At 48.4% G+C, this 22,344-nt stretch overlaps 1 protein-coding gene across 1 annotated transcript in view; it reads right to left on the bottom strand.

Annotated features, from left to right (window-relative positions):
- Positions 1–22,344, bottom strand: part of MAP4 (microtubule associated protein 4) — a 158,458-nt gene that overhangs the window by 104,496 nt on the left and 31,618 nt on the right. Inside the window, 4 exon segments of the mRNA XM_073632497.1 lie at positions 3,676–3,807; positions 7,424–7,534; positions 10,011–10,097; positions 14,424–14,528. Of these exon segments, the coding sequence (XP_073488598.1) occupies positions 3,676–3,807; positions 7,424–7,534; positions 10,011–10,097; positions 14,424–14,528 (435 nt within the window).

Below are 22,344 nucleotides of genomic sequence, written 5' to 3'. Positions count from 1 at the left end.
ATCCTAGGACGGGTGATCTGTCTATCAAAGTGCCCGGACAAGGGGGAGGGGCTGTATGTGACGGCGCACAGCGGGAACACACAGCTATTGAAATGAAAGCTGTGATGTTCCCGGTCTTGTAATCAAACAGGCGGCGGCTCTCCTCTCCCTTCACTGGCTGCAATGGGGACACTGGCTGCACTACTAGGGACACTGGCTGCATCTGACGGGCACTGGCGAGGCTGCATTGATCTCTTGTATCATGTCCCCAGTCTCTGACCATCTCCTGTACCATGTCCCCAGTCTCTGACCATCTCCTGTACCATCTCCCCAGTCTCTGACCATCTCCTGTACCATGTCTCCAGTCTCTGACCATCACTTGTATCATGTCTGCAGTCTCTGACCATCTCCTGTACCATTTCCCTAGTCTCTCACCATCTTTTGTACCATCTCCCCAGTCTCTGATCATCTCCTGTACCATCTCTGCAGTCTCTGACCAACTCCTGTACCATGTCCCCAGTCTCTGATCATCTCCTGTATTATGTCCGCAGTCTCTGACCATTTCCTGTACCATCTCCCCAGTCGCTGACCATCTTCTGTATAAACAATTTTTAAAAAACACAGTCACTTTCGGTATCGGTGTTGTTGCGGTTTTTGGGATCAAGGAATATTTATTTTCGGTATCGGTTTCGGCACCAAAAAACCCATTCGGTGCATCACTAGTTTGCTGTGTCATATTTCACTTCGTCTGTCTTCTGAAACAGACGTGCTGAGAGTTTCAGGAGGAAGAGACGGTAAAGGAATCACTACTTGCAGGCAGCAAAGGTACCATTGAAAAGTAATTGTAGTCCTTAGAAATCGAAAGTAAACCAAAGAAATGAGCAGAAGAAAAGCTGGAAAGAATGCTGGGAGTCCAGACGGTAAGCATACAGGAAGCACTCGCAACATGAAAGGACATTTTTCAAAAGCAAGTTTACGTTGGGTTGTCATTAATAACTATTGTCTGTATTGTTATCAAAATGCAGAGGTTATAAAATTAGTGTGTGTGCGCTGTGACCAGAGAACTTAAAAAAAAAAAAAAAAAAATCGCATTGACTTTTCACCCGGTGATCCTACTTGTAAGAGACTCCTTACTTTAGGGTAGGGGGTCTCCAAACTACAGTGCTCCAGCTGTTGAGGAATCAAGTCCCATTGCAAGATTCTAATGGCCACATGCATGACGTCCAGAGACACGATGGGATTTGAAGTTCCTTCAAGGGAAAAGCTGCTTTGGCTGTACCTTCTCCTGTGGATCACAGGAGTGGAGTTCGTTCTGCACTCCTGTGACCTTTCTGAAGCCCGCCGTCCGCTAATCCCACAAAACCGGTCTAGGCGCAGGAAAGATTGCGACCATAGGGTCAGGATCCGCCCACATGCCTGGACCACCACCTGGCTTAGGCCCTCAGTGAGCCTGTGCCGGCCGCTCACCCCCCCCCCCCCCCCCACTCCAGTGAGCGGGGGGGGGGGGTGGGGGTGGGGGTGGTGGTGTGTGTGTGTCAGAACAGAGCTGCTGAATGACAGTCCCCAGCTCTCTGCTCAGGGAGCTCTGAGAACAGAGTGATCAGTGGTGTTTGATCGCTCGGTTATCAGTGCTAGTGCTGGCGGGAGACAGATGCTGCATCCACCCAAGTAGGATTATATAAAAAAAAAAAAAAAAAAAAAAAAAAAAAGAATCTTGGATTTCTTTTAATATATTCAGGGCCATAGTTTTGTGACCCCTCTTAAGGTGACAACACTCACTCTACTATCCATGGAGGACAGCGTTGTCACCCTTGGAAGGGACTACAGCACAACCCTCCCTTTGCTCATCTCCATAACACAGGGTGACTTTGTAGTCCACAGGGGAGACTTGGCAGGCCTGATAACGTTGTTTGATATTACAATTCAGTAAAATCTCATCACATCTATGAACCTAGAAGGCAATTAAACAGATTTAAAGGGGCTGTAAACCCTCAAGGTATTTCACCTTATTGCATTCTATGCATTAGGTGAAAAACCTGTGCTGCAGAGCACCAGCCACTCTAGGGCCCTCATTGGATAGATTGATAGCAGCAGGAGCCATTGGCTCCCACTGCTGTCAATCAAATCCAGTGACACGGGGGGGGTGCAGAGCTGAGTCCTGCTGTCTGTGTCAATAGAGGCAGCAGCAGGACTCGGGAGCACACCCGTACAGGTGCCCCCATGGAAAGAGACTCTCTGGGGGCACCCAATAAAGGAGGAGCCAGGAGCACCGCCGGGACACCCCAGAAAAGGAGGATCGGGGCCGGGAAACCCCAGAAAAGGAGGATCGGGCCGCTCTGTGCAAAGCCCCTGCACAGAGCAGGTAAGTATAACAGATTTGTTATTTTACACAAAAAAGAAAAAAGAAAAAAGAAAAAAGAAAAAAGAAAAAAGAAAAAAGAAAAAAGAAAAAAGAAAAAAAACGAACATTTACAATTACTTAAGCTAGACATACTTTAAGGGATCACCTGGAGACATTAAAGCAGAACTAAAAAAGGCAAAACTTATTTTAGTTTTTGACTTCGTGGAAGGGGGGGGGGGGGGGGAATCAGACCCCCTGTCAGTTCTAATCGCGGTTTGTGCCCCCGCCAGATTAGGCGACCCGTCAAAACTTGTAACGGAAAGGACGTTCAGTCACGGCCATCTTGGTACACCCCGCACTGAGCCTCAGTCTGAAGTCGCCAAGCGAACATTTTTACACCAACTTAAGCCTTGCATTTCACACATTTTTACCACTAAACTGAGCTTATATCGTGAAATACAGGATTTTAGAAATCCGTGAAGCCGTTTTGAAATTAATCCTGCATTTGACGATATAAGCTCAGCTTAGTGGTAAAAATGTGTGGAATACAAGACTTTGGTGTTAAAAGGTGTCTGCTTGGCGAATTTAGACTGTAGGCTTACTGTGGGCGAGTGCGGGGTGTACCAAGATGGCCGCGACGGAAGGTCACTTCCGTTACGAAATCTGACGGGTCGTCTAATCCGACAGGGCACCCCACTGTTGGGGAGTTTCACCCTCACCATTTGTCCTGTTTACCATTATCATTGAAAGTGAAAGAAAAACCCAAATTTTGGGTTGTCCCCAGAAAAAGTAATAGAGGGGAAATCTTCCAATGGGGACACTAGTTCAGGTGACCAAGAGATTCCCTTAAATTTGCAGGGAGTTTCTCTCACTTCCTGTTTGGCTATGGGACAGGAAGTGGAGAGAAATCTCCCCAATGGCACACAGATGGTGGAAACAAATCTGACAGGGGTTAGAACCCCCCTCTGATCTATCCAAAATGGAACAAAAAAAAAAAAAAAAAAAAGTTTTGCCCATTAGGTCTACTTTAACTTTATCCCTGTAGGTATGAACTTTCAAACCAGTGGAGGTCTGTCCATACCACGTAATACACAACGATGGATTCAGGTTCTACCCGCCATTTAGAGCGGGCATTAGTAGCATCTATAGAGGGGTTCTTCCTCTCCTGACACGGCACGTGTACAACACACTAAGTTGAAGGAGACTTAAAAAGCAAGTCGTAGCAGCTGCTGCAATCCGTTACCACCATAGGAAGGCAGGTGGGGCGATTCCAGGCCGTGCGTGTGTTCACAACCCCAACTCCGATCATCACACACATTTTCCAAGACTCCTGCCAACTGCTAACCTCTGCTCACCTGAAGGAGTATAGGGAGAGAGGGCAAGCTGCTCCTCTGCGGTTGGCTGCCAGATATCCGACATGTGGTCACTTTTTGTGACTCGAAAAGGAACATTGGCCGACTCATCACTTGGTGTCTCCCCACATGTGCCTAAAATATAAAAGATAAGGGAGTGTGACAGCTAAGACAAGGCAGCAAAGAGAACCAGTTATTGGCTGAAAAAGATGAGGGGATTGCTGCTCCAGGTATGTACTGAAAGCAGCACAACCAACTAAAAAAACAAAAAGAAAAAAAAAAAAAAAAACAGGAAAAAACAAAAAGAAAAAAAAAAAAAATTAAAAAATAAAAAGTGACACTTAGGACCAAATTCTCACCAAAGTCGCTCGCAAAATATCACATTAGCTATTTACATGAATCCCTTCCTGCTGGCTGCACACGTATGGCCTCAGGGAAGTGGGCTTTTTTCGTGGGGTTTCATATTTAAATTTAAATATACACACACTTTATTAGGTACACCTTGCTAGTAGCAGGTTGGACCCCCTTTATTAGGTCCCCTTGCTCGCAATGAATTGGACCCCCCTTTATTAGATCCCCCTTGCCAGTAGCGGGTTGGACCCCCTTTATTAGGTCCCCCTTGCTCATAGCAGATTGGACCCCCTTTATTAGGTCCCCCTTGCTAGTACCGGGTTGGACCCCCTTTATTAGGTCCCCCTTGCTAGTAGCGGGTTGGACCCCCTTTATTAGGTCCCACTTGCTAGTAGCGGGTTGGACCCCCTTTATTAGGCCCCCCTTGCTAGTAGTGGGTTGGACCCCCTTTATTAGGCCCCCCTTGCTTGTAGCGGGTTGGACCCCCTTTATTAGGTCCCACTTGCTAGTAGCGGGTTGGACCCCCTTTATTAGGCCCCCCTTGCTAGTAGTGGGTTGGACCCCCTTTATTAAGCCCCCCTTGCTTGTAGCGGGTTGGACCCCCTTTATTAGGCCCCCCTTGCTTGTAGCGGGTTGGACTCCCTTTATTAGGTCCCCTTTGCTAGCAGCGGGTTGGACCCCCTTTATTAGGCCCCCCTTGCTAGTAGTGGGTTGGACCCCCTTTATTAGGTCCTCCTTGCTAGTAGTGGGTTGGACCCCCTTTATTAGGTCCCCTTTGCTTGTAGTGGGTTGGACCCCCTTTATTAGGTCCTCCTTGCTAGTAGTGGGTTGGACCCCCTTTATTAGGTCCCCTTTGCTAGTAGCGGGTTGGACCCCCTTTGGCCTTCATTCTTGGTGGCATCGATACAACAAGGTGTTGGAAACGTTCCTCAGAGATTTTGCTCCATAGTGACCTGATAACCTCACACAGTTGCTGCAGATTTGTCGGCTGCACATCCATGATGCCAATCTCCCGTTCCTCCACATCCCAAAGGTGCTCTATTGGATGAGATGTGGTGAGTGTGGAGGCCATTGGAGTACAGGGACCTCATTGTCCAGTGGTGAGATGATTGGAGCTTTGTGACATGGTGCATTATCCTGCTGGAAGGAGCCATCAGAAGATGGGGACACTGTAGTCCTAAAGGGATGGACATGGTCAGCAACAATACTCAGGTAGGCCGTGGTGATTATACCATGCTCAATTGGTACTAAGGGGCCCAAAGTGTGCAAAGAAAGTACCCCCCACACCATTACCCCCCCCACCACCAGCCTGAACCGGTGATACCCCATCCCCCACACCATTACCCCCCCCACCACCAGCCTGAACCGGTGATACAAGGCAGGATGGATCCATGCACCAAATTCTGACCCCACCATCTGAATGTCGCAGCTGAAATCCAGACTCATCAGTCCAGGCAACGTTTTTCCAATCTTCTATTGTGCAATTTTGGTGATCCTGTGCCAAATGTAGCCTCAGCTTCCTGTTCTTAGCTGACAGGAGTGGCACCCGGTGTGTTCTGCTGCTGTAGTCCATCTGCTTCAAGGTTGGATGTGTTGTGTGTTCAGAGATGGTATTCTGCATACCTTGGATGTAATGAGTGGATATTTGAGTTACTGTTGCCTTTCTATCATCTGGAACCAGTCTGCTCATTCTCCTCTGACCTCAACAAGGCATTTTCCTCCACACAACTGCCGCTCACTGGATATTTTCTCTTTTTCCCACCATTCTCTGTAATCCCGAGAGATGGTTGTGTGTGAAAATCCCAGAAATACTCAGAGCAGCCCGTCTGCCACCAACAACCATGCCACGTTCAAAGTCACTTCAATCCCCTTTCTTCCCCATTCTGAGACTTGCAAGTCGTCTTCACCACATCTAGATGTCTAAATGCATTGAGTTGCTGCCATGTGATTGGCCGAAAAGCAATTGAACAGGTGTACCTAATAAAGTGGCCGGTGAGTCTCTCTCTGAAGAATTGGTTGAACTAGATGGACTTGTCTTTTTTTGTTTCAACCAAACTATGAACAATATGCGCATCTCCCTTTGTGCTGGGAAAGCAGTGCATGGCACGCTCCGAGCCCTGGGTCCCGTGCCAACGATTGGGAACCGGGGCGCTCGGTCCTGGGTCACCCGATTGCTGTGATGGCCTCTGATTGGCCATCACGGTGATCAGTCAATGAGCCCACCCCTGTGTTTACTTCCTCTTCTGAATGAAGAGCAAGATACATTGTATCTTCTTCTCCTTGCAGGAGAGGAAAAATGTAAACAAATCAAAGTGTGTAGAAAAAAAAAAAATAATTAAAAAGGGGTTGTAAACCCTCGAGGTTTTTCACCTGAATGCATTCCATGCATTCAGGTGAAAAGCCTCCTGTGATGCAGCTGCCCCCCCCCCCCCCCCCAGACCCCCCTTATTACTTACCTGAACCCAGTCTTTCCAGCGATGGGGATGAGCACACCAGCTTCAGCCGGTGTCTCGGGTCCTGATTGGATAGATAGCAGCGCAGCCATTGGCTCCCGCTGCTGTTAATCAAATCCAATGACGGGGGGGCGGGGCTGAGTCCTGCTGTCTGCGTCAATGGAGCGGCTCTCCAATGGGGCACATCAAAGGAGGAGCCAGGAGCGCCACTGAGGGACACCAGAAGAGGAGGATCGGGGCCACTATGTGCAAAACCAACTGCACAGATGTGGTGAGTATGACAGGTTTGTTTTAAAAAAAAAAAAAAAACACCTTTACAATAATAATAATAATAATAATAATAATAATAATAATAATAATAATAAATATAATAAAATTAAAAAAAAAGAAAAGAAATTCAAGGTTTGCAGGGTTAGTGTTAGGGTCAAGGCTGGGGTCAAGGTCAATGTCAAATGCCACGGTCAGAATACTTTGGGTAGAATAAAAAAAATTAAAAAAAAAAAAAAAAAAAAAAAAAAAAAAAGTGTTCAATTGGTATCAGTGACAGTTAGTATGTTAGCGTGTTTTAGGCAGGATAACAAAAAATGCGCACCATTGTTTCTGGAGGTGGACTACAGGTACATACAACATACACATGTGGTATCGCTGCAATCAGAAGCAGGAAAATTTATTTTGGGTTGTTCTTTGGTGGTAAATGATGACGGCAAAAAATCTTTTTTTTTTTTTTTTAAACATTTTTTTTTTTTAATTGAATTACGATTTACCACCAACAGAAAAAAAAATAAAAAAAAGGCGCTATAATTCACCTGAATGCACAAAGTAGTTGTGACGACATGTACAGCTTTAGTAACACACATCAAAGTCGCAAAATAATGCTGAGGCATTTAGATTGGTTTTGCCCTTTGGCATGAAGGGGTGAGGGTTTAAAGGTGACAATCTACTACTACCTGTTGTCTTCTCCGATTTCTCTGAGGAGTCTCCGCTGTTTGTGTCGGTATCACCGGTTTTGGAGTAAGAATCGGTCAGCCATCCTTCTTCAAAGGATCCTTGGGCAGCGTCTGTATGGGAAGAGCAGGATATAATAGAAGTATTTTCACTTCAGATAACCCAAATCATAACAAAAAGGCGTTTTCGGAGCCATTCTCTATTGTTGCGCACAAAGCAGTTTGTATCTACAGTTAGCGCCGCTGTGCTGCAGAACGCAAGCAGTGAGCAAAACAGGCGAAGATGTCAAGGTAAAAAACATGGAGATTTCTGTCCTCCTGTAGTCCATTAGGGGATACACCAGGCCTCCGGAAATATATAAAAAAAAAAAAAAAAAAAAAACAACCACACACAACGAATACAACAAACACACAAAAGAAGAAAAAAAAAAAAAAAAAAAAAAAAAAAAAAAAACGCACACCTTTAATAAAACACAGATCCACTGATCTTAAAAAAGTAAAAATAAAAAAACCTCCTCAGACACCATCCTAAAAGTCCAGAGGTCTGCTGTGTCCAACACTGAGAAAATATGATAACAACAGAACATGCACAGGCCAGAAGAGATTCAAATTTTTCATGCAATTTTTAAAATCGAGCTGTGGCCGGACTAAACAAATATTTACATCAGCGGAGTTCCACCCAAAAATGGAACTTCCGCTTAGCTGGTTCCTTACCCCCCCCACCGGTGTCACATTTGGCACCTTTTAGGGGGGAGAGCAGATACTTGTCTGTCTAATACAGGTATTTACTCCCACTTCCGGCGAGAGATCACCACAGAATCTGCGGTGATCTACACCATGTCTGCCCCCCCCCCCGCTGTCTTCCTGGAGACGTACAGGTCCCAGAAAACAGCAGGGACCAGTCAGAACTCGGGCATGCGCAGTAGGGAAACAGGCTGTGAAGCGGCAAGGCTTCATTTCCCGATTCCCTTACTTAAGATGCTGGCGCCTTCACCCAGAGCTGAGGGATGGGTCTTCGGGTGAGGACATCACGGGCGCCCTGGACAGATCCTTATTTTAAAAGTCTGCTGCTACAGTACTTGTAGCTACTGACTTAAATTTTTTTTTTTCAGGCGGAGCTCAGCTTTAACAAGCAGCAAATAGCCCCTTACTGACCTCTATAGCTTCAGGCACTGTGGAGCAATTCATCAATATTTACAGCAGAAACCCTCAACTTTCCTTTTCCACCTCCCAGTATGGATTTCCTTGCCTGACGGCCCTCTAACGGTTAACCCGACATAAATACTGAATTCCTCCAGAGCGCCTGCCACTAAAGAGGTCTGTGATTGGCGGTTTTGAAGCCAAATTTACTTCCCCGTTAAAATGTAAATCTTTGCATGTCTATACCCAGGCAACAGCTCCACTTTAAAGCTCAGCGGTGGGTGGAGGAAAAACAAATGTGAGCCCCCCCCCCACCCCACCCCACCTAAACACTGCAAGGGGTAAATGCTTGTTTGATCAGGGGAAGGATGAAAAGGTTGCATTGCTTACCTTACCTCTGCTGTAGCAGTCTCCTCCTCTCCCTTTGGTGCTCTGGGGATTCTTTCGGCCTCATCACATACAATGCAGGGCTATTAACCCAGTATTGTACATGGAAGAGCATGCATGTGGCCACACCGAGGCATCTAAGGCCGGCCATAGATTGTTCGAATCTCGGCCAGTCCCTGCTGATTAGAACCATTAATGGGCAGGCTGAATGTACCATTCGCTTGCGATTATTGCAAGCAGCTGCTATAGCCGCTAGTGAACTTCACGGTCTTCTCCCGGTGGGGAATGCTTACCCCACAAGGAAGAGACCATGCCCTGGCAGGAGGGATGCCCACGTCAAAGCTGTTGATGGGGGAAATCAAGCAAATTTTTCGAGAAAATCACTCCGTGTATGGCCAGCTTTAGATTATGCGATTTTCTGCTTGCTTTCCCCATCCAACACAGTCAGAAGCAGGGGAGATATCCCTGTCGGGAGAATACACAGATTACTGCTAGCGGCTATAGCCGCTAGCAATAAATCGCATGATAAAAATCTGACATGCTGGTTGTACCAAAGCCGATCGATGGTGCAACTTGGCTACAAATCGGCCTGCCCATAGGTGGATTGAATCTTCACTGGTCCCTGCTGGTTTGGATCCATCTATGGCCGGCTTTAGAGAAGAGGCTTTGCGGAACTGGTTGCACCACTGGAGGGACCCCGCTGGAGCAAGGAATAAGGCAAGTACCTCCTTTCTGTAAAAACAAGCATTTAGCACTTGGGGGGGGGGGGGGGTCGTTTTCCTCATGTTCAAGGAGCTGAGCTTTCTCCTAAGATAGCAAACACTGAATGTCATGCAGATTACATGCACTTAGTATAAGTGGAAATGAATGAATGAATAAATGAATGAATGGTTACACATATACAGCAGCGACAGCTGCAGAAAGAAGGGCAGCAAAATCACTACAAGCAGGAGCAGTGCAGGCTACAAAAAAAAAAAAAAAAGAAAAAAAAGAGAAAAAGGAAGAAGAAGTAGAAGAAGAAGAAGAAGAAGAAGAAGAAGAAGAAGAAGAAGACGAAAGGCACCTGCATGGATCAAATTTTCTCTCTGTAAAGGAGAGAAAAAGCCAGAAGAGTCGCTGAAGTCCAACAAACAATCTTTAGACACGAAGTCTGCACACAGGAGGAAGAAAGAAAACAAGTCCAAGTTAGACCGGAGAAGAACATTCGCTAGTCGAGAACTTCAGAATTCTACTAAAGTAATAACTCACAGCTTTAATATTTCGATCGGGCAAGAAGAAGAGTATCCTAAACATGCAGCCTGGATCCGGGACAAGCGAGCAGGACGACAGATCTGTGGGGTGCATTCTGCTCTACAGGACCAGGGATGGGCTCAGGTTTGTTCGGATCGTAGTCCCAACCAACCCGAGCGATCCCGCCAGGAAGCCCTCACAGCCAATCATAGGCAGGCATTTCTCGGCCCGCAAGCTGCACATACAAGCGCTGCCTTCGATTGGCGGTGTGCTGTGAGGGCTTCCTGGTGAGATTGTTCAGGTGGGTCGGGACTACGATCCGAACAAACCTGAGCCCATTACTATACAGGACATGTAGCATGCACATGTAACATGCAGACCCTCAACTACACCCCCCCCCCCCCAATAGCCCAATTCCAGAAGAGCTTTCTATAATGCAGATCGAACATTTCCACACACCTCCTTGAAAAGCCCATGCAGACACGGTGGAGGATTAGCAGAGCTATGATCGAGGGGACTGCAGTTCATTTTTTAAGCTGGACATGCATTGATCGAATAACGGGGGTGGATTTTGAGAACCGGATGAGATTTGAACAGTGGGTGGCCCTGTCAGCGCCAAATCACCCAACATCCTCCGATCTGAAGACTCGAAGGAGGTGGCAGATAAGGTGAATGGTGGCGGCACCAAATCAGCTGCACTGAGTATCGCAGGGATGGTTGTCAGAATACAGCAGCCTCAGAGGCAGATTTGTTTCCTCCGCACTCTATAATGTGGAAGGAAGAATCTGTTCGATGGTTTCCATTCAGCCTATTAGTGTACGGCCAGCTTTACACACTAAGGGCTTGTTCACACTTGCAGTTGGAGGGGTGATTAAAACACGCGGTTGAGCCACATTTTTACCATCCCACCTTATGCCGCAAAGGCAGCGGGGGGAGGGGTTGTACACATGCCATGCTTTGTAGCAAGAAATAAACCCGCTCACATGCAATGCATGCACAATAAACCCGCTCACATGCAATGCATGCACAATAAACCCGCTCACATGCAGTTGTGGAATTCACAACAATATAAACAGGCGGTGAGGGGATATTACCTCCTCACTGTCAAAAAAGCTTCTGAAAAGTGATCGTGGTTGGATTGCTTTTCAAAGGCGCGGCAGCCCTTGCCACATGTGTAAACATAACCTTATAAGCTCCATCCTATGCTGACTGCCTATGTTATGATGTGGTTTACATGCTGCAATCAGTCAAGACCGCAGTGGGTGGTGTTTATATGTATCAAAGGGGAACCCAATGACAGGGGATGGCAATTACATGCATTTGTACAAATACATCAGGATGTGGAGCTCAGTGGTCTTGGCCAGGTGTTAAAAGGTGGAGCTTCTGTGCAGGAGCCAGAGCCAAGCAGGGGGTGGAGAAAACATGGGAGGCAGAGCCAAACGGGGGGGGGGGGGGGGGGTTGTAAGTAAACACACAGGGGGCAGAGCCAAGCAGGGGGGAAAAAACACGGAAGCAAGAGACAAGAGGGGGGGGAGAGAAAACATGGGAGGCAGAGCCAAACGGGTGTGGGTGGGGGGCAAGAAAACACGGAAGCCAGAGCCAAAAAAGGGGGGTGGGGGAGAAAACACAGGAGCAAAAGCCAAGCGGGGGAGAAAACACGGGAGCCAGAGCCAAGCGGGAGAGAAAACACGGGAGCCAGAGCCAAGCGGGAGAGAAAACACGGGAGCCAGAGCCAAGCAGGAGAGAAAACACGGGAGCCAGAGCCAAGAGAGGGGGGGGAGAAAACACGGGAGCAAGAGCCAAGAGTGGAGGGGGGAGAAAACACGGGAGCAAGAGCCAAGAGTGGAGGGGGGAGAAAACACGGGAGCAAGAGCCAAGAGAGGAGGGGGGAGAAAACACGGGAGCAAGAGCCAAGAGAGGGGGGGGAGAAAACACGGGAGCAAGAGCCAAGAGAGGGGGGGGAGAAAACACGGGAGCAAGAGCCAAGAGAGGGGGGGGAGAAAACACGGGAGCAAGAGCCAAGAGAGGGGGGGGAGAAAACACGGGAGCAAGAGCCAAGAGAGGGGGGGGAGAAAACACGGGAGCAAGAGCCAAGAGAGGGGGGGGAGAAAACACGGGAGCAAGAGCCAAGAGAGGAGGGGGGAGAAAACACGGGAGCAAGAGCCAAGAGAGGAGGGGGGAGAAAACACGGGAGCAAGAGCCAAGAGTGGAGGGGGGAGAAAACACGGGAGCAAGAGCCAAGAGAGGAGGGGGGAGAAAACACGGGAGCAAGAGCCAAGAGAGGGGGGGGAGAAAACACGGGAGCAAGAGCCAAGAGAGGGGGGGGAGAAAACACGGGAGCAAGAGCCAAGAGAGGGGGGGGAGAAAACACGGGAGCAAGAGCCAAGAGAGGGGGGGGAGAAAACACGGGAGCAAGAGCCAAGAGAGGGGGGGGAGAAAACACGGGAGCAAGAGCCAAGAGAGGAGGGGGGAGAAAACACGGGAGCAAGAGCCAAGAGAGGAGGGGGGAGAAAACACGGGAGCAAGAGCCAAGAGTGGAGGGGGGAGAAAACACGGGAGCAAGAGCCAAGAGAGGAGGGGGGAGAAAACACGGGAGCAAGAGCCAAGAGAGGGGGGGGAGAAAACACGGGAGCAAGAGCCAAGAGAGGGGGGGGGAGAAACACGGGAGCAAGAGCCAAGAGAGGGGGGGGAGAAAACACGGGAGCAAGAGCCAAGAGAGGGGGGGGAGAAAACACGGGAGCAAGAGCCAAGAGAGGGGGGGGAGAAAACACGGGAGCAAGAGCCAAGAGAGGAGGGGGGAGAAAACACGGGAGCAAGAGCCAAGAGAGGAGGGGGGAGAAAACACGGGAGCAAGAGCCAAGAGAGAGGGGGAGAAAACACGGGAGCAAGAGCCAAGAGAGAGGGGGAGAAAACACGGGAGCAAGAGCCAAGAGAGAGGGGGAGAAAACACGGGAGCAAGAGCCAAGAGAGAGGGGGAGAAAACACGGGAGCAAGAGCCAAGAGAGAGGGGGAGAAAACACGGGAGCAAGAGCCAAGAGAGAGGGGGAGAAAACACGGGAGCAAGAGCCAAGAGAGAGGGGGAGAAAACACGGGAGCAAGAGCCAAGAGAGAGGGGGAGAAAACACGGGAGCAAGAGCCAAGAGAGAGGGGGAGAAAACACGGGAGCAAGAGCCAAGAGAGAGGGGGAGAAAACACGGGAGCAAGAGCCAAGAGAGAGGGGGAGAAAACACGGGAGCAAGAGCCAAGAGAGAGGGGGAGAAAACACAGGAGCCAGAGCCAAGCGGGGGAGAAAACACGGGAGCAAAAGCCAAGTGGGGGAGAAAACACGGGAGCAAAAGCCAAGTGGGGGAGAAAACACGGGAGCCAGAGCCAAGCGGGGGAGAAAACATGGGAGCCAGAGCCAAGCGGGGGAGAAAACACGGGAGCCAGAGCCAAGCGGGGGAGAAAACACGGGAGCCAGAGCCAAGCGGGGGAGAAAACACGGGAGCCAGAGCCAAGCGGGGGAGAAAACACGGGAGCCAGAGCCGAGAGAGGGGGGGAGAAAACACAGGAGCCAGAGCCGAGAGAGGGGGGAGGGGGGAAAAATACGGGAGCAAGAGCCAAGTAGAAAAGAAGCGGGGGGGGGGGGCAGGACCAAGCAGGGGGTGGAGTTAATGTTGCTTATGGAATAGGACGACCCATGCTGTTCTTTGCTCCACCCTCTGCTAGAGGTACCCTTCTCTTCCTACTGCAGGAAGTGAAGGATACGGTCATAACTTTAGAGATGGGTCAAGGCTGGTGCAATTTTACAGCCAGAAATTCCCCACGCCTGCCTCTTCCACCAAGTATTATGGGACAACCCTAACCTCTAGATCCAGATTTCCTCTTCTGGAGAGGACACCCCAGGCTCACACTTAATGTGATTATCACACACTTGATACATGGACTCGGCCAGGCCTGTCGCTCTTCTCCCTATCTCTAGGTATGTTAGCCCACCTGCTCCATTTCCAGGATCAGGCCATATCAGGGGATAATGACACTTGTGGGTGTCTGATGTTCTGCCGCTTTATAGAAAAGACCCCATTAGATTAATAAAGAGCTGGGTAAGCCTATCCCCCTGGACAGAACATGCCCCCCTTTCTATGTGGCTGCACACGGCTGTGATTTATTGGTAGCGCTCTGTGGGACGCTGATGATGAATGATGTGTCAGAACGGCTTTGCAGCTGAGCTGGGTTTATATATAGTATCAGGGTGACAATTGTGTACCGGGAAGATGTTCTGTGTCTCTGAGGGAAGGGAAGATCTGTGCAGCGTTCGGAGGGAGCAGAAGATCCGCCAAGACATCTTCATCGAGCTTTGACCCAAACGGATCTGAAATATAGCAGGAGGAGAAGGTTATCAGTCCGGAGGGGGGTCTGCGCTGCATTACTGCTGGACATGATCCTTCGGTGACACAAATTGTGATTAGTTTCTTTGGCCAGGGACAAGCGCACAATGATTGTGAATTGTACAACAACCCAATCAATAGGGCTGCCCGATTTCTCCAACCCACATCACACCGGTTCTATAGACCAATCCAATTCACGAGGAATTAAGAAAGAAATTCTTGTCCGTCTGTTGACAGTTTAACATTAGATGTAGCAATGCAATAAAATGCAGGTCTGTGGCTGTACAATAGGGGGGGGGGAGCTGGCCATAGACAAACCGAAACACGAATGAAAATTCTTGATCGTTCATTTTTTTTCGCATCGTTCATGTGCCGGCTGCGGCATGCGATTTTCATGCTGCAATCAAAAGGGCCTGCTCCAGCTTGCTGGGTTTTGATTAGAAAAATTAAATAAAAATGATGGCACAATCGTTTGCGCCATTTTCGTCTTTCGACTCATCTATGGCCGGCCTTACAAAAAAGGAAAAAAGAAATGAAATGTTAATACAAGTTGATCTTTGTAGGAGACAAGCCCCGGGGACTGCATTATACACAATGTCAACATGCCCCTGCAGGACAAAAATGACGGCGTCTCTGCAAAGGGCGTCCACTGATCCCCATATACTCCCCTAACCTGTGCACTTCCTTCACAGCTCCTTGTTCCTCCGCCACTGAAACCCGCTGTTTTGGTGACCCACGGGTGGAGCTCGACCTTCACCCAAGTCTGTAGAAGGTGCTCCGCTTGTTGAGTCGGGGCTCTGGCACAGGGAAGCGGCTCACACGCTCCCCCCCCCCCCCCCATACCCGGAAGTCAGAGCTGCACGATTAATTGTATATTGAATCGTGATCTTGATTCACCCCCTCCCCCCCACGATCTCAAGCCTGGATTACTGCGATTTTTTTGGGTGTCCCCGGGATGTAGCCTGGACCAGAGGAGAAGGCGTCGGAACCAGCGAGGAACGCAAATGGCGCCGATACTGGGACAGATGTCAGCAACAGGAACCAACGTCAGCAGAGCAGAGAGCGTGATGCGCCGCGGAGGATGCCTGGGCGTGGGCAGTACCATGTTTATTCGGAGACCCCGGCCGAGAAACACTGCAGTGGCTGCGCAGTGTGGAGTGTGAGCACCAGCATTGATCCGATGGTTTTCTCCAACACCAATGTGAGCTTATAATATATTATGACTGCTTGCGTGGACTTGACATCCAGAAAGCCCATGACATAAGGAGGGGGTAATCTCAAGTCCTCCCTATGTCACCACCCACAGATCTACATTTTAAAATGGTTAATTAAAAAAGGAAAAATCTATATCAAAGTTAAACTCAAGAAAAAAAAACTATATATATATTTTTTTTTGTGGAGTTTAACTTTGATATCTAGAGATATATAGATTCTCATACATATATCTTTAAAATAGAAAAAAGTTTGAGAATCGTGATCTTTATTCTAAGCAAAAGAATCGTGATCTTTATTCTAAGCAAAAGAATCGTGATCTTTATTCTAAGCAAAAGAATCGTGATCTTTATTCTCAAAAGAATCGTGATCTTTATTCTAAGCAAAGGAATTGTGAGTCTCATTTTTCCCAGAATCGTGCAGCTCTACCGGAAGTGTAAAGTGGCTGTGAAGAGGAAGTAGCTCCCAGCACAGGAAAGTGGAGTATATGGGTATATATATACCTGCTGATTGCAGGTGCAATTCTTTACAGGCTCCTAAAAATAAATCAATAAAATAATTAAAATGTAAATCCATTTTAACCTGAAAAAAATGTGTATTTATTTTTTAAAAAGGTGAACTTATCCTTTAAAATATGGGGTGCAAAACAAACATGAACCCCTTTCCATTGCTCTGCCAGTGAAAAAAGGGTTCAAGTCCAAGTGAATACAAAGCTCATCTGACTGCACATCTATGTGATAACAATCTCCTTCTATATCCATCTATAAAACCACACAGATAAGTAGAGCTTTGAATTAGCCCCGTATTTATGGCATGTGGCTTCCACCCACCAGAGAAGTCCCCAGCCCTTATATTATTATCTACACGGTCCTTCCTGCTGCCATTTATACGGATCCAAGCAGAACAGAGACGTCACCAATCCGCCCCCTTAATTACACACTGAATGAAAGGAAAGTCAATTTGGAGGAGATGAGACAAACAGCACTCCACTGGATCAACACAGAGGGGGGGAGAAGAGAAAAGGCACCTGGAATAAAGAAGACGGTTATGTGCCATTTCATGCAATAAGACTAAGAATCCCCCCCCCCCACACCCCCCCGCTAAATTATCAAAAACTAAAGGAGGGGACAAAAATGTATCAATGATTGTGTCGGGTAATAAGACGGTCTGTGACCGCCAACCTTCTAGAACAGGGGTCTCCAAACTTTCCAAAGATAGGGGCCAGTTTATTCTTTGGAATTTTTTTTGGGGAGGGGGGGGGTGTCATCTGTGTCCAGTGGGGGGGGGGTGGTCGGCTGGTGCCCAGTGGGGGGGGGGGGGGTCGGCTGTGCCAGTGGGGGGGGGGGGGTCGGCTGTGCCAGTGGGGGGGGGGGTCGGCTGTGCCCAGTGGTGGGGGGGGGGGTCGGCTGTGCCCAGTGGGGGGGGGGGGGGGGGTCGGCTGTGCCCAGGGGGGGGGGGGTCGGCTGTGCCCAGGGGGGGGGGGGGGGGGTCGGCTGTGCCCAGTGGGGGGGGGGGCGGGGGTCGGCTGTGCCCAGGGGGGGTCTTAACAATGCCCAATCTTTGGTATTGAGGAGAAAAATAGTCAGTGCCAGCGGGAGAAATCGTGTCCATTTGTTGGCATCAGTGGAATGAAGAATGCCTCAAGGGCCAGATAAAGGCAAAGGCCCTGTACAGCAGAGCTCACACAGAGCCAGAAGCAGCACATGGAGCCAGATCAGCCATGCTGCAGGCCTCAGGGGCCAACAAGGAACATGCCGATAGGAGGAGAAAGCAGAGTGACAGATGAGCTCAGACTGCGGCTTCTCCTTTGTCACAGGCTGGAAGAGGGACAAGACTTGTACTAAACTGAGGTAGCGATAAGTTGGGTCTCTAGCCTTGCCAGGTAGGTCTGTGCAGCAGAGCTGTGGTAATATCAGGACTGGACAGACAAGTTATATCTGTTTGCAGTTAAAGCTCCCTTTCATGTATTTCATTTGTCCAGAGATTTAGCATTATTTATAGCTCTGTCACAGCGGCCTGTAGCACCCCCTGATACAGAGAACGTGCAATCCTCAGTGTGATGACAAAGCAGAAGTGTCCGGAGTCATTAGAGCACAAAACGCTGCTCTCCGTTCTCTGATCTCTCGGTACACAGCAGCTTCTGCCCTTAATAAGGCCGTGAAGCATAAGTGAGAAAAACAGATCAAACTATGTGACCTACTTGGAGTGCGGGAGCTGCCAGGACGCCATGCTTATATAAGAGCCATCAATCGCTCACTAATATCGGTCTCATCCATTTCTATTCAGCGGGAACCTTCCCTTAATGAACACGCCACATATTTCATGCATGGCTGGTCTAAGTACTGAGAGGGAAGCCTCTGGAGGGAGAGGATGGTTTAAAAGCATCAAAAACAAAAAAAAAATAAAAATAAAAAAAAAACACGGGCTGTGGTTTTGGGTCTAAGATAATGGAACCAAAAAAGTACAACATTGAAGTTTTCTCAGAGGTGACCGACGTGACTGCAAAAAGCTGACGGCGCAAAACCGAAACCGACCTAGAGATGTACACATCATCATCGCTAAAATAAAAGTATCCCGCTGTGATCATCAGGATGGGGCTTCGGGACAGATTCCCCACAGAGGCTCCATGTGTGTTACAGAGACTGCAGACTGAACACAGCTTCATCTCTCTACTTCTATAGCTCCATCTCTCTACTTCTATAGCTCCATCTCTCTACACTTCTATAGCTCCATCTCTCTACACTTCTATAGCTCCATCTCTCTACCACTTCTATAGCTCCATCTCTCTACACTTCTATAGCTCCATCTCTCTACACTTCTATAGCTCCATCTCTCTACACTTCTATAGCTCCATCTCTCTACACTTCTATAGCTCCATCTCTCTACACTTCTATAGCTCCATCTCTCTACACTTCTATAGCTCCATCTCTCTACACTTCTATAGCTCCATCTCTCTCACACTTCTATAGCTCCATCTCTCTACAGACTTCTATAGCTCCATCTCTCTACACTTCTATAGCTCCATCCTCTCTACACTTCTATAGCTCCATCTCCATCTCTCTACTTCTATATCTACATCTCCATCTCCATCTCTCTACTTCTATATCTACATCTCCATCTCCATCTCTCTACTTCTATATCTACATCTCCATCTCCATCTCTCTACTTCTACAGCTCTACAGCTCGTCTCTCTCTACTTCTACAGCTCCGTCTCTCTCTACTTCTACAGCTCCGTCTCTCTCTACTTCTACAGCTCCGTCTCTCTCTACTTCTACAGCTCCGTCTCTCTCTACTTCTACAGCTCCGTCTCTCTCTACTTCTACAGCTCCGTCTCTCTCTACTTCTACAGCTCCGTCTCTCTCTACTTCTACAGCTCCGTCTCTCTCTACTTCTACAGCTCCGTCTCTCTCTACTTCTACAGCTCCGTCTCTCTCTACTTCTACAGCTCCGTCTCTCTCTACTTCTACAGCTCCGTCTCTCTCTACTTCTACAGCTCCGTCTCTCTCTACTTCTACAGCTCGTCTCTCTCTACTTCTACAGCTCCGTCTCTCTCTACTTCTACAGCTCCATCTCTCTCTACAATCCCCGTCTCTCTCTACAATCCCCTTTCTTCCCCCATTCTGATGCTTGGTTTGAACTTCAGAAAGTCTTCTTCACCACGTCTAGATGCCTAAATGCATTGAGTTGCTGCCATGAGATTGGTGTTTACCAAGCAATTAAGCAGGTTTACCTAATAAAGTGGCCGGTGAGTGTATACTGAAGAGTTACAAGGCGTGGTCATTTCTGAAAAGGTTAGCTGCCCTGGTTTGTGTCTCCTCCATCCTTTTCTGAATCCCTGACCAGAAAGTGGTCAAGGATTCAGAAAAGGAAGGAGGAGACACCAACCATCACACATTTCCCCCCCCCCCAATCTACCTATCACATATTCCTTCCACCCCCCCCCCCCCCCCCCCCCCCATATCATCTACCCATTATCTGTAACCAGCAGAAGCAGTTCCCTGGATGAGTCTGGTTTAGGTGCCAGAATCCTTCACTTGCTCTTATGGCGCCCTCACAGGGTGAAGTGTGTTCTGTGTGACACGGCATCCATGTTTGTGCGTCCTGCAGCTGACGAACCACATTTCCCAGAATAGAAGCAGCCTTTGCCAGGGTGGGGGGTGGTGAGGGGGGGGATGTTTGCAGTGAACAATGTCACATTCAGTTACTAATCAGAAAATGGCTGCAAGCAACTGGCAAAGGAAGGAGAGCTGGCTGGCAACACAGCTGTGTATCTAGGATTGTGTGCGCGTCTAGACAGAATATATCCCATCTCCAATCCGCCCTCCGAACGTTACACTTCTGAGGGGTTATATGGCCAGAGGAACTCTGCAGAGACGACGGAATACAGGCAGATTATACTGCAGGCCAATGGTAATTCATTGGACTCACAAAACACATTGGGGGGGGGGGGGGGGGGGGGAGGGGGGTGACAACATTAATATCTGATCTACAGTTCAACTTTATCACCTGAATTCAAATCCAAGTCAGAAATCTCCACTTCTGTCAGAGAGGCTGCTAAGCTTGGAGCGTGCCGGCCATACATACATACATACAATACATACATGGATGGACATATGGCCGGTTCAGCGCGGACCATCTGAATTTCGATCCATCTATGACTGTTCCAGTTTGATAAGAGCTGATCTATTGATGGACTCCTCCTGAACGCGACCGCCCCCCATACTTTCATTTGATCAGCCAATCAGCTGCAGTGCTGGTCAGTATATTCTGGCACTGGGGGGGGGGGGTACTGCTGGCAGAATACAATAGCGCAGCGGCGGATTTCCACCTCGAGATGTGTAAATGGGGGAACCTTTTGCATGTTTAAATAAAAAACAAAAAACAAAAAAAAAACTAAAACAAAAACACACCATCCATCCATCCATGGGCAGCTTTAGCCTCGTAGATCACCCTTGTTGACTGCAGCAACACTTCCAAACCTGACCACCTCCTGCCCGCCATACAGACAACTGACGGCCACAAGGCGGCCCCTTTTGTTATGGGACGACGTCATCCCTGGGATACGACGCATCCCTGATCTCGGTAATGAGCCAATGACGCAGCTCTTTTCCCAGGTGATCAGCTGTGTCCAATCAAAGCTGATCACATGTATACAAGGAAATGCCAGTTATCGGCTTTCCTCTCCTCACACTGACACAGTGTAAGGAGAGGAGAGCAAATCAGCAGCATTTTCTCACAGGGAAATGATTATCAGTCCAGCCCCAAAAGTGCCCGTCAGTGCCGGTGTCTTGTTGAATACTGTCCCCCCATCGGATAGTGTCCGCCCTGTACTGCGCAGGGCGCAGTACGGAGGACAAACAAGACGCCGAAAGTCTCCGAAGTTCAACAGCTGAACATCAGCTCTACACGGCGCCTGCGCACTTCTTCTGCCCTGAGTCCAGGTTCATGCCTCCACTATCCAAGTGGACATAGAGATAGAATAAAAAGATGCCGAGCGCAGCGAGGGCCGTGCCCGAAGCGTGGCGAGCGACCCTGTTACAAAGCGTTGACTATTAAGTGCCCAAGCGCCGTGTACAGCCGATGGTCAGCTGGTCAACTTCGGAGACTTTCGGCCTCTCCTTGTCCTCCGTACTGCGCAAAGCGCTGCGCCTGCGCAGTACGGGGCGGACACTACCCGATAGGGGGACACTTCTCGTAGGAACACCGGCCTCACAGTGCACATCAGTGGAGGAGGAAAAATTACTTATTTACAAAAATATACTAAGAAAATATATATTTTTCTTCAAAATGTTCGGGTTTCTTTTGCAAAAAAAAAACAAAAAAAAAAACTGAGTGTTGATTAAATACCACCAAAAGAAAGCGGTCAAAAAAAAAAAAAAAAAAAAAAGATAAAAGATAAAAAATGTCATATAGGTACAATGTTGCATGACCGCTCAATGGTCATTCATAGTGTAACACAAAGCTAAAAATTGCCCTGGGCAGGAAGGAGGTGAGTGTGCCCGGTATAGAAGGGGTTAAGCTACTTCATTCCTGAACGTTAACCACTTATCTTCCAGAGTACATTTATAAATGGCATGGTGGTTGAATTAAAGCGGCTCTTCAGGTCATTTTTTTTATATCTTTCCATCTATTAAATCTTCTGCTCTTGTTGTTTTAACTTTGGATAGTAAAACTTTTTTTTCTGCCAGTAAATCCCTTATACAGCCCGTTCCTGTTTGGTCATTTAGCCTAGGCTTATGACAGCATGCACATTGCTCTCTCTAGAGAGATCGGCAGGAAGGGAGGAGGGGGAATGAGTCATAAGAGGGACAATGAGAGCTGCAGAGCTGGAGGTGTGCCTTTGTGTAAATCCAGGAAGTGGACAGGCAGAAGCTTCAGCTGCCCACAGTTAAAATGGCTACAGCCAGACTCAGTAGAGGGAGATTTCTGCAGCATATTTGGCAAGTACAGAATCACAGCCCTCGTCTCCTATAGGTTTCTGAGTTCACTGCAGGAAAATCCTAGTTTGCTAGGCCCCGGGGATCACCTTGAACCTGTAACGGTCCCTGCTGGGATAGTGCATAGTGGGAGTGCTTGGGGCATGCTCAG

Source organism: Aquarana catesbeiana, linkage group LG05 (assembly GCF_042186555.1).
Source record: "Aquarana catesbeiana isolate 2022-GZ linkage group LG05, ASM4218655v1, whole genome shotgun sequence".
In the NCBI taxonomy this organism is placed as follows: Eukaryota; Metazoa; Chordata; class Amphibia; order Anura; family Ranidae; genus Aquarana; species Aquarana catesbeiana.
The sequence above is the reverse complement of the archived record's forward strand: the minus strand, read 5'-3'. Positions and strand labels throughout refer to the sequence as shown.